We start from the raw sequence: 17,262 nt of genomic DNA, 5'->3' as shown, positions 1-17,262 counted from the left end.
CTTCTTTACAGGGATCCCATTCAGTCTAAGGAAACAAAACAAAGAGAAAACCAGGGTCTAAATCTTTGACATTCAAAAGGCAGGTATGGGTCATCAAAAGACGGACTTGCAATGACATGTAACTCATGCATTTAGAGTACTCTCTGCTAGTTCACAAAATTCTTACAGATTTAGGCAGTACCTCAAAAATTTACAAATAAGTGACTCACAGGCCAGCAAGTGACCCTGTAACAGTACCTTGTAATGACGTGCAAAAATTGTGGCGTGAGTACTGCCTGCTGAGACTTCTCAGGATACTGGTAGACTGACATCAATTCAACAGATTTCACAACCATGTAGAGATAGCCCACATGAGGTAAGGAGAAAAAGCAAAAGAGACTCAGCAACTCTTTTTCCTGAGACAAATTTTTTCCATCAGAAGTAAGAGAACCTGCATGCAAAAATGAAAAAAATAAAACACCATGAAACCAGTAAAGGGGGAAATAATCATATGTTGACTTTGCTATGCAAACTGTATCAGCGGGTAACCAAAGAGTTGCAAAGGGGAAGTCGCTCTTTATAGAAGAATGCTGACAAGAAATAAAAAAGGAGTAATATAATTAGAATATCAACATTGTACAACCCCTACTAAATTAACAGATCTAAGTAATGATCATCAATGGCTGTTAACATCACAAAAAGAGTCCACTGGCAGAGCTCAAAACTACTTGTGTTTCAAAATAATAACAATAATAAAAAATAATCTGAGCAAGCCTTGAGGATAGACCGGCAATGTTGATAGAAATATGTGAGCCACATCTGTAATTTAAAGATTTCTAGTAATCGCATTTTAAAAAGTAAAAAGAAACAGCTAAAATTTTAATAATATTGTATTAACCGAACATATCAAAAATATTACCATTTCAAGAAGCAATAAACAAAAAAATTAATGAGATATTATATACATTTTTGTACTATGTCTTCAAAATCTAGTGGGTATTTTATACTTATGCCATATCTCAATTCAGACTAGTCATATTTCAAGTACTTAATAGCAGTATGTGATCAATGGCTACCAAAGTAAACAGCATACATTTCCATCTACCAACTCACATGGAAATACGGTGGACAGAGAAATATGTTAAATGACACTGTAAGGATTCAATTAGCAAAATTCAGATTGTGGGAAATTTTATAGTAAAGAGTCTAATTTCTTGTTAAATAAGATGCAAAGAAAAGAGAGGAGGGAAAGCCTAGATATTAAAAGAGCCTTAAAAGACATAGCAATCAATTGTAATATATGAACTTTATTTGGAACAGGATTCAAACAAATGAATTGTAGAAGTTTTTTAGTCAATCAGAGACATGTGAACACTTATTGGATATCTGTTGGTATCAACAAAAAAATTTTTTTTTTTTTTTGAGACAGTCTCACTCTGTTACCCAGACTGGAGTGCAGTGGCGTGATCTCGGCTCACTGCAACCTCCGCCTCCTGGGTTCAAGCGATTCTCCCGCCTCCCAAGTAGCTGGGACTACAGGTGCCCGCCACCATGCCCGGCTAATTTGTGTGTGTGTGTGTGTGTGTGTGTGTGTGTGTGTGTGTATATATATATATATATATATATATATTTTTTTTTTTTTTTTCCCAGTAGAGACGGGGTTTCACCATATTGGCCAGGCTGGTCTCGAACTCCTGACCTTGTGATCCACCCACCTCAGCGTCCCAAAGTGCTGGGATTACAGGCATGAACCACCACGCCCGGCAACAATTTTTTTATAATGTGAAATAGTATTTTAAGTAAAAGAATCCTTTTAGAGACATATGTTGAAATATTTATGAATAAAATAGTATGAACCCCGTGATGTGCATCAAAATAATGTAGCATGGAGCAACACTGTTGAAGCTGTTTGATGGGTACATGGGGGTTCACTGCACTATTTTCTATCAACATGTGGCTGTAATTTTTTATAACCAAAGTTGTTTAACAAGTACCCTGGACTGACACCCTTCAAGGACACCAATTAATAGCAGAAGTCCAATTCTGTACTCTCCATATTTGGCAGAAAGCCAACTGTCCAGTTTTTTTCTCCCTATTCTTTTTTTTCACACATATGCGCTCTGGCCAAAGAGAACTGCTCACGAATCTCCAAATACACATAATTTTACACCTCCTAAAATGTTGGTTCCCATTATGTAGTATCTTACCAAAATCTCTATCTTCTAAAAATTCTACTCATCCAATTAGGGCCCAGCTCAAATACATATCACCCATCCATTCGTCTATTCAGTCAGTATTCATCAGGTACTTACTAAGTGCTGCTGTTTCAGATTCTAGGGATACAACAGTGCACAAGACAATGTAACTGCTTTCACAGAGCCTTCATTTTAGTGATGGGGATTGGGATGGAGAGTAAACAAGTAAACCCCAGTGTGAGTGGAGAAGGGATAGTTTAAATTGAGAGGTCAGAGAAGTCCTCTGTGAGGAGGTAACACTTCAGCTGCGAACTGAATGACTTAAATGCACCAGTCACACAAGGTCTGAGGGGAGTACACTCTAAGCACAAGAAGGGCAAATAATAGGTCTTAGTGCATGTGGCGTCTCTAAAGAAGAGGGAAAGGCCACTATGGATGAAGAATAGTAAGCAGGGTGAGAGTGCGACAAGATGGGCTCAGAGTTAAGGTTATGTAGGCCATGGAGTGGATTTGGAGTTTTTATTCCAACTACTATGGGAAGCTCACTGGATCTTTAGCTGGCCCTCTAATAAGGCTGTTGGCCCTGTCCGGTCTCCAGCCCTGTCTCACTGCTGCCCCCTTAATTTTGCTTCTCTCAGTGTCTCAAATGTGATCCTCCCTCTGCCACAGAGCCTTTGTTGCTGCTTCTGCCTGGAAGGCTCTCTTCCCCTCCCCTGCACCAACCGAACCCTATTCCCAAGTGCGTCCAATTCGCCCTTCAGATCCTCTTTCTCAGGAAGCCTTCTTCCTCATCTTGAAGAAGACCTCATCTTGAGGTCAGGGTCTTTTGTTATAGGCTCCCACAGGGAGTTTTACCACAGATCACTCATTTCAGGGTGCAACTGTCAATCTGTCTTTATTCAACTGTCTCCTTTCCCCCATTAGACAACTGGCTCCATAAGAGCAAGCACTTCACTCACTGTTAGTTCCCTAGTATTCAGCACAATGCTCAACATAGTAGGTACTCAATAAATATTTACTAAAAGAAAGAAAAAACAAATGAAGGTTAAAAAGACATTTAATCGGAATAATATTTGTATCTTTCTCTAGATAACAGCTAAAGATGTTAATCAGACCAGAACTGAGTGCAGGGCCTATTAGTGATTCTCAATCATGGTGCCCATTAGACTCTTGGGGGGCTTTAAAAAAATACTAATGCCCAGGCCCTGTAACTGATATGCTGCATGTAGAGCCTGAGCATCAACATCTTAAAAAGCATTCAGGTAAGTCCATTGTATGGCAGGGTTGAAAACTGCTCTAAATTATTTTCCATTCAGTCCACATTTTTACACCTAGTTCACAAGCCAATCATGAGCTTTGTGAAATACCTAGCTAGAACCCAGCTCTAAAGGTCTCCAATTTCCTTTTTGGGTCTAGAGGCCATTTCAAAAAGGGAAATGAGTTCAATCTGTCACGCCTTCTCCATGGCGTCTCGAACTAGCAGGTATGACTTCCCTTTCTAGTACCCACAGGTATTTGCTAAGAATTTTGGGCCAGTCACGGTGACTCACACCTGTAATCCCAGCACTTTGGGAGGCTGAGGCGGGCAGATCACCTGAGGTCGGGAGTTCAAGACCAGCCTGACCACCATGGAGAAACCCCATCTCTACTAAAAATACAAAATTAGCGGGGCATGCCTGTAATCCCAGCTACTCGGGAGGCTGAGACAGGAGAATCGCTTGAACCCAGGAGGCAGAGGTTGCAGTGAGCCAAGATCATACCATTGCACTCCAGCCTGGGCAACAAGAGCAAAACTCTGTCTCTCAAAAAAAAAAAAGTGAATAAAAAATAATAATAATAAAATAAAGGTTGGGCGCCGTGGCTCATGCCTGTAATCCTAGCACTTTGGGAGGCCAAGACGCGCAGATCACAAGGTCAGGAGGTCAAGACTATCCTGCCCAAATTGGTGAAACCCCGTCTCTGCTAAAAATACAAAAAAATTTAGCCGGGTGTGGTGGCAGGCGCCCGTACTCCCAGCTACTTGGGAAGCTGAGGCAGGAGAATCACTTGTACCCAGGAAGCAGAGGTTGCAGTGAGCCAAGATTGCACCACTGCACTCCAGACTGGCAACAGAGCGAGACTCCGTCTCAAAAAAAAAAAAAAAAAAAAAAAAAAAATCTATTGTCATCCTCGCCATTTTTCCAAGCTTCAACTCTTGGGATTTTAGCATTCATGACACCACTTTACTGGTGCATACCGCTCTTTTATTGTTATCCTCGTATATACCTTTCTTTCCATCTTTTTTATTACATAATACATTTTTACGAACCTGAACTCAGGAGTCTGAGGTGGGCAGATCACAAGATCAGGAGACTGACACCATCCTGGCTAACACAGTGAAACCCCATCTTTACTAAAAATACAAAAAAACTTAGCCGGGCGTGGTGACACACGCCCGTAGCCCCAGCTACTCGGGAGGCTGAGGCAGGAGAATCACTTGAACCCAGGAAGCAAAGGTTGCAGTGAGCCGAGATCGCACCACTGCACTCCAGACTGGCAACAGAGCGAGACTCCGTCTCAAAAAAAAAACTTGTTAAAGGGCCACACGGAGACTCCAGTGGAAGAACCAAACCACCAAACCTATTACCCACATGGGTCTCCACTTCCGGCCCAGACAGAGCATTTTCACCTTGCTGCACTGTCACATTCCTGCACTATCGCGCTTACCAGTCTGGTAAATGGGCAGCAGCTGGAGGGAATGTAGCTTGATGTCATCAGACAATACATAGGACGAAATATCAGGAGCAAAACGTCTATGGGTTAGACAGAGAAAGGGAAAAATATAACTTCCATGTACTTTAAGCAGGCATATATACATTAAATGCTGTAAATAAAAAGCACTATAATACCTATAGAGCAGGTGCTGAAAGTGGGAATATTTTCCTTTTTCATCAGCTAATCCCGTAGACTCCAGTGTAACAGATAGTCCAGACTGTTCACTTTTTTCACCAAGAAGTTCCAGGGGCTTCTGGCAGATAACAAAATCATCTGACTCAAGCTGTGAAATTTCATTACTGATGCCTTAAAAAAATAAAATATAACAGTCCTGCTTGAATGAAAATTAGATTTTACAACATCCTCTCACCAATTAAACAGACATACAGCAATTTTATTTATTTATAATATGCACATACTTACAAGGCACTATGGTTGTGAAAAGACTTAGTGTTTGCTCATTTAATCTCCACAACAACTGATAAAGTACAACAGGGTAGGCATTATTATCCCCATTTTACAAATGAGGATACTGAAATTCAGAGATGGTATTATTAACCCAAGGTCATTCAACTAGTAACTATGAGGACTAGGACTAGAAGCCCCTCATCTAGCAGTGGTCATTCCTTTACTTCTACTGATAAATATATTCATGCGCTACAGAATAAGATATGAACAGCCAGATCATAAACTCAAATCCCATGAAATAGGAATAACTAAATCTATAAATAACATGGCCGGGCACCATATATACCACGGACCTTCAGACTGCCAAAGGTGAAGGTTTTCTATATTCCTAAAACAAGAAAGCAAGTCAGATTTATTATTTACCTTCTTCCGTCCGTCTCATTCGATTGTTGGTCTTACGTGGATTGTGGTGAACTCTCTCTCCATTTTTAGGGCCTGGCTCCAGTTTTAGGATTAAGACTTCTAAGTCTGACATGACAGCAACATATCCAACACAAAAAGAAATCTCAACAGGAGTGATATTATCTATGTGTATAATTAAAGAACGTTCAAAGTCCAATAGTGAGAATTCCTCATTAATGATCTGGTACTTCAAACTAAATAAGACTAATTTATTTGTGCAGCCAACGAGAAGGTCTCCTTTCACAGGGCAGCAGGAAATGCACAAGGGGACCTCCGAAAGCGGCATTTCAATAATGTACATCTGGTCTCTGAAGGCTTTGCTGAAGGCTCCCTCCACATTATGCCCAATCATTCGGATACACACACGAGAGTTTTCAGTCCTTTTACTTCTCCAGTTCACATAAGCACGTAGAAAGGTAGCTTTATTTTTCTCTTCAATTGCTACCAAATAATCTCCTGAGAAGGAATGAAGATTATACTGAGAATTTGTAATTAGAAATACAACCACTTCCCTTGCTGACACGAGTACTATTAATGAATTCTAACACCAACGGTTGAATTAAAGACTGAGTAGAATAAAACCCTAAGTAACAAAATCTTAGGTGTATTTTTAACCGCCATTAGGCTTTGAGGTTCTGAAATGCAATCTCTCCCCATTTTAGTGTCTTAAGACAACCTATTAATAGTCCACGTAACACACAGAAAGTTAATATAAGGAATAAAATGTAAAATTAAGTGTTTACTGTAGCTCTAAATCTGCAGTTCCAACAAAGCTCTACTTACACAGAATTCACTACTAGTGTGACATGTGACACCAAAATTAAGTATACATTAAGGAATTCTCAGATTAGCAGAACTTACACTTCAAACCCTCTCCTTCCCACAAGTCACAAGTCTGAGAAACATGATAAAGCTGGAAATAGCAAAGAAAATACAAATCCAAGTTAATTTTCTCTAAATTGTTGACTGTATAAGTTTTAACTTATAAACATATATTGGTTGTGGGAAGTCAAAATGGTAAAGTGGTAAAGAAATGCAAAATGAAAAGCATAATGATCTCCCCCTTGGGGACCCAACGTTAACACACAGCCTGGTATGTGCCTTTCAACACCCTTCTCTCATATAAACAGAGATCACAGAGCGGTATTTTGTCTTTTTTGAAAACAAAAACAAAAATGTAATCACATTAAATATATTTAACAATCTGCAACTTCTAAAAATTATTAATAAATCTCTCCCTCCCGGCTGACACATGGATATCTAACATCCTTTTCAATATGTTCAACATCCCATATATACATATGCATAATTTATTCAATAATTCCCTTACTGATAAGCATTCAAATGTATTTCCAGGTTTTTTTTTGTTTTTTGTTTTTTGTTTTTTTACTATGCTTCATAGTAATACATAGGCTTATATCTATATATTTCCTGGGGGATTTATTGTAATGGTACAGATTCCCAAAAGTGAGATATGTTGGGCCAAAGGCCATAAGCATTTTAAATTTCAATATTGCCCAATTACTATCAATGAGATAATAGAAATTCATGTCGCCAGCAGCACTACTTAAACTAACCTGTTTCCCCACATCCTCTCTAGCACTGACTCTACACAATGGGAGAAACATGGACTCTCATGGCTATTATAACTTACATTTACGAGACCTTTTTATAAAGCTGGCCATCTTTTCCTGTGTTTATCAGCCACATATAGCTTCTCTTCTGCATAATGTCCAATTTATATTAAGTTGTTCATTTGTTTTTCTTATAATGACACTGTAGCTCTCTACTTAGAAGGGATATAAACCTTTTGTTGTCTATAAATAGTAAATGGTTTTAGATAGTCTATTGTCTGATTTTGACTTTGCTGATGGCATCTTTTACCATACCCTTTTTATTTACTACTATATGTATCTTTTCCTCCTTGCCTTCTGAGTTCCCATCCAAGTCCTCCAAATTACATAAATATGCTCTTATATTTTCTTCTATTTTAGTGGAGGTTTAGAAAATATACATTTTTAATCTTTAGAATTTTGTGGGTAAAGAAGGGGGTAAGTCAGACGATCTAATTTCACTTCTTCCAAATGTAGACTCTATATAATTAACACTATTAAGCAAACTGGCCTTTTTCCAATGAATTGAAATTGAAATGCTGCCATTACATTGACTTCCCATGTACTTATGAGGCAAGCAAGCAGGTGCTGCCCCTTTCTGCAGACATTCACTGGGTTGACCAGGTTCCCTCCTCCAAAATGATCCTGCCTTCTAGAGGTAGCAAGCTTTCTCCTGGTGATGGTTCTTTTTATGCCACAGAGATGCAGCCTGAACCTGTTCTTTCTCTGGAGATCGTAGAATGCCTAAAGGGATCCTGTAGCTGCCCTAAGTTTGCTCACTTTTCCAGGGAAGCAGTTTGGACAGAGTTGGGATGAAGTTGAGGCCTCCATCTTTCTAAAATTCCCCCAGTAAATAAGTGAAACATTTTTTTATTGTAGTATAATACACACAACATAAAATGTACATTTTCACCATTTTTAAGTCTACAGATCAGTGGCACTGGTATCTTCTCATTGTTGTGCAACCATCACTACCATCCATCTCTACAACTTTTTCATCTACTAAAAAACTCTGCACTGATTAAACAATAATTCCCTATTCCTCTCTCTCTCCCCCCAGGGCGACACCACCATTATACTATCTCTATGAATTTGACTACTCTAGGTACCTCATGTAAGTTGAACCATACAGTATTTTTCCTTTTGTATCGGGCTTGTATCACTTAGCATAACTTCTCCAAGATTTATTCAGGGTGTGGCATGCATCAGAATTTCATTGCTTTTAAGGCCAAATAATACTCTATTGTATGTTCATACAATATATTTTATTTACTTATTTACCTGTCAATGGATCCTTGGACTGTTTCCACCTTCTGGCTCTTGTGAATAATTTTGCTACAAACACTGGTATGCATGTATTCATTCAAGTCCCTGCTTTCAATTCTTTTGGGTATATACCCAGAAGTGGAATTGCTGGATCATATGGTAATTCTATGTTTAATGTTTTGAGAAACTGCCATACTGTTTTCCACATAGGCTGTGTTTACATTCCTACCAGCAACGTATAAGGGTTCCAATTTCTCCACATTCTCCCCAACACATGCTAATTTCTGTGTTTTTTTGTTTGTTTGTTTGTTTGTTTTAAATAACAGGCATCCTAATGGTGTGAGGTGCCATCTCACCGTGGTTTGGATGTTGAGCATCTTTTCATGTTTTTTGCTGTTTATGTATTTTCTTCTTTGGAGAAATGTCTATTCAAGTCCTTAGCCCATTTTTTAATCAAGTTTTTTTGGTTGTTGGTGAGTTGTAAGAGTTCTTTATTATATATATTCTAGATATTAATCCCTTATGATATATGATTTGGAAATATTTTCTCCCATTCCGTGTTGTCTTTTCAATCTGTTGATAAGTTTTTTGATATACAACAGTCATTAATTTTGATAAAGTCCAGTTTACCTATTTTTCTTCTGTTGCCTATACTTTTGGTATCATATTCAAGTTAGTAAATAAATTTTAAAACTAAGAATATTTAATTACAATACAACCTTTTTATTCATATACCTATAAATACATGCCCATTTCTTCTATAAAATTCATATATTAACTAGTGTTTATAGTCTGCAAATTGTAGATAGTGTCCATGTTGTGTTGTGTGTTTTCAGATTAACGAACTGGTCTTTAAATGATGATCCAGCACTTGCTAAATGTGCCTACCTGACAATCCTTATGATCAGAGCTTTAGAGTTCCTTCAATTAATTCTCACAACAGCCCTTCAAGATATAAATCTCCCTCCTCATTTTATACATCAGAAATCTGAAGCACAGACAAGCAAAGTAACTTGCCCAAGGCAACACAACGAGCAAATCAGGAAACTGGGACTCAAACCTAGATCTGGTTAGCTCAAAAGTTTATGTTCTTTGCCCAACAATGCTGTTTCCCCAACTGATAGAAGGGAAATACAAGTCTACAGGAGTCTGTGGAGGCTATAACCCTTGACAAGAGAAGGGAACTAAATTTTTTTAAGCATTATGTGTGCGGTGCCTCATTTTACCTTTTTTAAATTTAAGTGTCTTGCTCTGTTGCCCAAGTTGTCTTGGTTCACTGCAACCTCCATCTCCAGAACTCAAGTGATTCTTCCACCTCAGCCTCCCAAGTAGCTGGAACTACAGGTGTGACCCACCACACTTGGCTAATTTGTGTGTGTGTGTGTATATATATATATGTCTTTAAATGACATGTACACACACACATTATATATATATAAAATGTATATATACATATACGTGTGTGTGTATATATACACACACACAAACACACACACATATGTAGAAACAGGGTTTCACTATGTAGCCCAGGCTCAGCTTCTGTCTTTATTAAGTACATTGAAAAATCATTCTCATTTTTACTCTTGAGCTTAGAGTTACTGATTTTTAAAAATAAGCTTTCCCTTTTATGTAGCAAGATCACAAACATGGCTAACAGTAACACCAGATTAAAGGTTGTACTCCTATGACAAAATTGTATCACAAGGCAGAAATAATTTATAAGGCATCTAAATATGTTTTAAGACTTCAGGAAAACTGAGAGAAAGTAGAGCTTGTGGGAGGGGTAGATGGGCTGGGGCTGGTTTAGTACACTTGTGCTAATGGCCAGGCATTGGCCAGCACATTGGCCCTACACAAGGCTAATGGCCAGCCTTGTGGTCTGTGTCCTCCATGCCCCACCACCCCTAGACACCCCATAAACAAGTGTCTACCACCAATGATCCCCACACAGCACTTGACCCTGGCCACCAGGTCTTTTTTCAGGAGTGGGGAGTTCTCAGGTCTCCCCCACTCTTCTTTGCTTTACACACTGTATTAGTCTATTTTCACACTACTGCTATAAGCAAATACCTGAGACTGGGTAATAAAGAAAAAAGGTTTAATTGACTCACAGTTCTGCATGGCTGGGGGGACCTCAGGAAACTTATAATCATGGTGAAAGACACCTCTTCACAGGGTGGCAGGACAGAAAATAAGTGTGAGTAGGGGAAATGCCAGATATTTGAAAACCATCAGATCTCATGAGAACTCACTATCATGAGAACAGCATGGGGGAAACTGCCCCCATGATCCAATTACCTCCACCTGGTCCCGCCCTTGACACGTGGGGGTTATGGGGATTACAGTTCAAGATGAGACTATAGGTGGGGACACGGCCAAACTGTACCACACACAGAGCCTAAATTTATTTTCCCTTACTGATGATGATGTCAGGGGCCCCCATCCTTCAAAATTTCTACCTACTTTATCCCTAATACCCCCAAATTTTATTTTAAAAACAACTTTCAGCTAATTTGAGATTTTTTTTTAACCTGAAAATGTTTTCTGCTTGAGTAGAGACCTGAAAAGCATTTTTAGTAAATACAGATGATTGATGTAAGATTCTTTCCATTTTTGATGAGGAGACTTGCTACAGAGGAGGACGCTGGGCATTGAGCAGAAATCCTCATGTCCCAGTTATTGTGAATTGAAGGAAGGGGCCAAAAGGGAAACGCTGTGAAGTGGAAAACAAGTTATCTGGATACCATCATAGCCAGAGTCAGCCCTATTTATGTTCCTTTACGGGTAGATTAATAAGAGCTGTACCCAGGGGGTTGAAGTTCAAGCTGTAGACTGAAACTTATCCTTGAGCCACATGACCCGTGATGCTAATTCCATCCCACATGACTCTTGAACTTGCTTTAAGGCAGCCAACTGGATTATAAAAACATATTTATTCTTCAAGGCCTCGTTAATGAGGTTACAATACTACTCATGGCCTCCTGCAGTCAGTACTGTTCTAGGTCAGTGGTTCTCAATCCTGATTAAATATCTGACTTACCCCAGCTGGCCTCACTCCAGGGAAACTACTACTGTTATCTCTGAGGGTGTGGCCCAGGCATGGGGATTTTTAAAAACTCCCCAAGTGATTGCTATGCATAGGTAGTGGCCATCCAAGGATCTGACAGGCAAGAAAGCTAGAAGTTTACATAATACCTGCCACTCCAAATTCTAAAATAAACATCCACGTGGAAGAAGGAAGTAAATCATGTAAACATACTATCTGTCTGTGTGTATGCTTCTCTCTGTCTTTCTTTCTCTCTCTCTCTCTCACACACACACACACACAAAAGTTGAAAGTGGTGAGTTTGTTACTCAATAGAACTCTTGAAAGTGAGAACTGTTATGCCTTAAAAGGGGTGGCGTAGAGAAAACTACCAATGTTGTAACAGGTCTGACCATTAAAGACAGATTTTATAAGAAATATCAAAATTGGAGTATTCCTGCTAAAAGGGAACTTAAGTTAATGAGAGGTTTTCAAACAGGTCCGTGGCCCAGTGCAGGCCTGTTGATGTTGTCATTAGGCAAAAACAAAAACAAAAACAAAAAACCAATGACAGCAGAGTAAGTTGCTCACAAAGCTAAAGATATCCAATGTTTGATGCTAAGTGTTTTTTCTTTTATAAATAATGACAATAAATAGTAAGCCTTTTCGTTTTTTAAAAAAAAACACAGGTATATCCCAGAGATATTGGAGGACTGTTTCCAGACCACTGCAATAAAGCAAGTAACACAATAAAAAGAGTCACATAAATTTTTTGGCCTCCCAGTACATAAAAAAAGTTATGTTTGTACTAGATTATAGTCTATTAGGTATGCAATTGCATTATACCTAAAAAAATAAATAAATAAAAAACAAAGCAATGTAGATACCTTAACTAAAAATACTTTATCACTAAAAAATGCTAACGATCATCCAAGCCTTTAATGAGACATAATCTTTTTGCTGGTGAACGGTCTTGCCCCATTGCTGATGGCTGCTGACTGCTCAGGGCGGTGGTCACCAGAGGCTGGGGTGGCTGTGGCAAATCCTTAAAATAAGACAACAATGGGCTGTGCACAGTGGCTCACACCTGTAATCCCAGCACTTTGAGAGGCCGAGGTGGGTGGATCACCTGAGGTCGGGAGTTCAAGACCAGCCTGACCAACCGTGGAGAAACCCCATCTCTACTAAAAATATAAAATTCGCCGGGCATGGTGGTGCATGCCTGTAATCCCAGCTACTTGGAGGGCTGAGGCTGGGAATTGCTTGAACCCCGGAGGTAGAGGTTGTGGTGAGCTGAGATCACACCATTGCACTCCAGCCTGGGCAACAAGAGCGAAGCTCTGTCTCAAAAAAAAAAAATAAAATAAAATAAAATAACAACAATTAAGTTTGCTCCATCAAATGACTCTTCCTTTCGCAAAAGGTTTCTCTGTAGCATGCAATGCTATTTGACAGCATTTTACCCACAGTAGAACTTCAAAATTGGAGTCAGTCTTTTCAAACCTTGTCACTACTTTATCAACTAAGTTTATGGAATATTCTAAATCCTTTGCTGTCATTTCAACAATGTTCACAGCATCCTCAATAGAAACAGACTCCATCTCAAGAAACCACTTTCTTTGTTTATCCATAAGAAGCAACTCCTCATCCATTCAAGTTTGATCATAAGATAGCAGGAATTCCATCACATCTTCAGGCTCCACTTCTAATTCTAGCTTTCTTGATATTTCCACTACATCTACTGTTATTTCATCGACCTAAGTCTTGAGCCTTTCAAAGTCATCCATGAGGGTTGGAATCGACTACTTCCAAACTCTTGTTAATGTTGGTATCTGACCTCCTTCCATGAACCTGAATGTTTCTAATGATGTCTAGAATGGGTGAATTCTTTCCAGACGGTTTTCAATTTATTTTGCCCAGATCCATCAGAAGAATCACTATCTGTGGCAGTTATAGCCTTACCAAATGTGTTTCTTTAATGAGACTTGAAAGTTAAAATTACTACTTAATCCATGGGCTGCAGAATGGATGCTGTATTAGCAGGCATGAAAACAACACCAATCTCCTTCTACATCTCCGTCAGAGGTCTTGAAGGACTAGGTGCATTGTCAATGTGCAGTAATCTTTCGAAAAGAATACTGTTTTCTGAGCAGATCAAAACAGTGGGCTTAAACAATGCTGTAACAGCTGTGCTGTTACCCAGGCTTGTTTCATTTCTAAAGCACAGGAAGAGTAGATTTAGCATAATTTTTAAAAGGGCTCTATGATTTTCAGAATGGTAAATGAGCACTGGCCTCAATTTAGTCACCAGCTGCATCACCCCCTAACAAGAGTCAGCCTGTTCTTCGAAGCCAGGCATTATCTTCTCCTCTCTAGCCAAGAAACTCCTAGATGGCATATTCTTCCAATTTAAGACTGTTTTGTCTACATTGAAAATCTGTTGTTTAGAACAGCTGCCTCCATAAAATCATCTTAGCTGGATCTTCTAGACTTCTGGATAACTTGCTGCAGATTCTACATCATCACTTGCTGCTTCACTTTGCACTTTTATATTATGGAGACAGCTTCTTCCCTTAAACCTCATGAGCTGAACTCTGCTAGCTTTAAACTTTTCTTCTGCAGCTTCTCACCTCTCTCAGCCTTCACAGAATTGAACAGAGGGCCTTGCTCTGTATTAAGCCTGGGCTTAAGGGAGTATTTTGGCTGGCTTGATCTTCTATCTAGAGCACTCAAAGTTTTTTTCCCAACAGCAATAAGGCTTTCTAATCATTTGTGTTCACTAGAGTAACACATTTAATTTCAAGAACTTTTGCTTTGCAGTCACAACTTGGCTAAGTGTTTGGTGCAAGAGGCCTACCGTGCAGCCTATCTCAGCTTCTGACATGCCTGCCTTCCTCACTAAGCTTAATCATTCTAGCTTTTAATTTAAAGTGAGAGACATCCAAGTGTCACTTGAACACTTAGAAGACATTGTAGGGTTATTAATTGGCCTGATTTCAATATTGTTGTTCAGGGAATAGGGCAGCCTGAGGAGGCAGAGACTATCAGAGCAGTAATCAGAACACACATAACACATGTCAATTAAGTTCACCATCTCATATGGGCACGGTTCATGGCACCCCAAAACTATTACAATAGTAACATCAACGATCGCTGATCACCATAACAGATATAATAATAATGAAAAGTTTGAAATACTGCCAAGAATTACCAAAATGTGACTCAGAGACATGTAGCGAGCACATGCAGTGTGAAAAATGGAACTGGCAGATTTGCTCCACACAGGGTCGCCACAAACTTTCAATTGGTAAAAAAACAAAAAACAAACAAACAACAACCAAAAAGAAAACGCAGGATCTGCAAAGTACAACAAAGTGAAATGCAAAAAAAATAAGGTATGCCTGTATATGTCTTGACAAAATAAGCAGTCAGATGCTATGTATGGTAACCCCACAGTTTTTAATTGAGCCACAAAATCCCAGTGTCTGGATATCACTTACACAAAATCTCAGTGTCTGGATATCACTAATCTATTAATTCGACTTTTTTTTTTTTTTTAACATAAATTCAGACCCCACGGTTTCTATAAACTCACACCGAACCAGCTGCAGGGTAGGGATTAGAGACATCTCCAATCTTCCAGGTTCAAGCTCTCCGCTTCATTAATACCACAGCCACCAGCTTTTGCACCGTAAATATCGAACTTTACACCCATCTTGTAAAGTATGAATCGAAGGTAAGTGTATTAAAGGAATTCTATGGTAAATTCTTCTGTGACCTAAAAGGGATCTAGTTTTAAATGTTGGATTTTTCTAAAATAGGATTCACCCACACAGTATTTCCTTGGCATTGCTTTACATTTCTGGTGGGAAAGAGTAATGGCTGCTCTTACAACTGTTTTGTTTTTGTTTGTTTGAGACGGAGTCTCGCTCTGTCGCCTACACTGGAGTCTAAGGGCGCAATCTCCGCTCACTGCAACCTCCGCCTCCCCGGTTCTAGCGATTCTCCTGCCTCAGCCTCCCCAGTAGCTGAAACTACAGGCTCCCGCCACCACGCCCGGCTAATTTTTGTATTTTCAGTAAAGACGGGGTTTCACTAAATTGGCCAGGCTGGCCGAACTCCTGACCTCGTGATCCGCCCGCCTCGGCCTCCCAAAGTGCTGGGATTACAGGCGTGAGCCACTGCGCCCGGCCACAGCTGGTTAAGAGAAGAGAAGGGGCGCAATCTAAGACTTGAGTTCTATTTACACAGATTTAAAAATCAACACATAATGTGAGCTTTCAAAAATCGACCGGAAGTGGATGGAGGTACAGATGTGAAAGGACTGGCCGTGAGTTGGAATAATTGTTAAAGCTGGGAGTACTTGGAGGTTCAGGATACAGTACCAGTCTCCTTACTCCTACTTTTTTTTTTTTTTTTGGTAAGTCTTTGAAATCTTTGCACTAAAGAGTCTTTTGTTGTTGTTTGCTTAAGTATCCGAAATGAGTGGAATCCAGCCAGAGGCCTTTCTGCGGAGACCCAAAACGAAGAGGAGATATCAGCGTCTCCGCCCCGACAGAAGCAAGCTCATACCTATGCTTGCCGCGACAACCGCATAGCTCAATGCGACTTCAAGCAATCAGATGCCAGACCCAGGGAGACCATCCGGCAAGTTCCGGAAAGCAAGAAGTCCCATCCCCAGCTAGAGCTGCAGCACGGACGCTCGGTCCGCTAGCTAGGAGGCCCCAAGCCGGGCCCCAGGCGGCCTCTGGCTCTCCGGATTACTCACCCGCCTCGCTGTAGGCCAGGCGCAGCACCCGGCCCAGCGTGGAGAAGGCGCACCGCGGCTGGCACAGCTCCTGGCCCGCCACCGCGAAAGCCTCCACCTTGCAGCCCGCCGCCACGAAAAGCGCGTCACGCCCCCCGCCGCAGAACCGCTCCGGCTCCAGCTTGCAGGGCACCACCTGCTGTGACCCGAACGGGTGAAGGTTGTACAGCTGCACCATCCCGACCTCCGGCTGCTGGATGGCCCAGCCTGCCCGCCCCGCAGGGCGCCCGGAGACCCCCCGCCGAAAGCGAAGGTAAGACCACTTCCGTGAGCGAGCCGGCGACGCCGAGTCACGTGAACGCCAGCCGGCCCCGCCTGCGGCTAAGCTACTTAAAGGGGCAGCCGCTGGGCGTGGCGGGCTTCGGGAAAGCGGTCACGCCCATCTGGCCCGCGCTCATGCGTTGCGGTGCTTTCGGTCTCCACGCCTCGTACTCCGCCGCGCAGAGCGCGCCACCGCTCTACGCTCAGTGGCTGGTGGGTGCGGGGACCGCTGGGTCCTGCCTTTCGTCTTTTACTGCTTCGGGCCAGGCGAGATGTTTTGATTTTTGAATACGTTCTGACAATTCATCATCTATCTTGTAACATTTTGTACTTACTTTCAGGAGCGTTATTCATGTCTCTTCAGTAGCCCCAGAGCTTCTGGAGGATGGGGTTGCAAAAACTGAAATGGGGTGCAACTCGGGGCTAAACACTCTGAAGAGTTGCTAAAAAATAGTGGAAATTCTAGAATAGTTTAGCAGGAAAGAGCAACGC

General features: G+C 40.8%; 1 protein-coding gene across 4 annotated transcripts in view; it reads right to left on the bottom strand.

Moving 5' to 3' along the window:
- Positions 1-16,806, bottom strand: part of HPS3 (HPS3 biogenesis of lysosomal organelles complex 2 subunit 1) — a 44,039-nt gene extending 27,233 nt beyond the window's left edge. For 2 of the 4 annotated variants that reach the window (XM_050778213.1, XM_050778215.1), the window contains exons 1-5: positions 16,471-16,783; positions 5,760-6,254; positions 5,063-5,234; positions 4,881-4,966; positions 238-430 (exon numbers count right to left, since the gene is read on the bottom strand). In XM_050778213.1, the coding sequence (XP_050634170.1) occupies positions 238-430; positions 4,881-4,966; positions 5,063-5,234; positions 5,760-6,254; positions 16,471-16,687 (1,163 nt within the window). In that variant the 5' untranslated portion in view covers positions 16,688-16,783. Of the gene's footprint in view, positions 1-237; positions 431-4,880; positions 4,967-5,062; positions 5,235-5,759; positions 6,255-16,470 lie in introns of all 4 variants that reach the window. The other 2 variants (XM_050778214.1, XM_050778212.1) reach the window with 2 other exon arrangements.
- Positions 16,807-17,262: the final 456 nt, after the last annotated feature.

This window comes from Macaca thibetana, chromosome 2 (assembly GCF_024542745.1).
Source record: "Macaca thibetana thibetana isolate TM-01 chromosome 2, ASM2454274v1, whole genome shotgun sequence".
Lineage (NCBI taxonomy): Eukaryota > Metazoa > Chordata > Mammalia > Primates > Cercopithecidae > Macaca > Macaca thibetana.
Note: the sequence above shows the minus strand (reverse complement) of the source record. Positions and strands in the feature narration are given on the sequence as shown.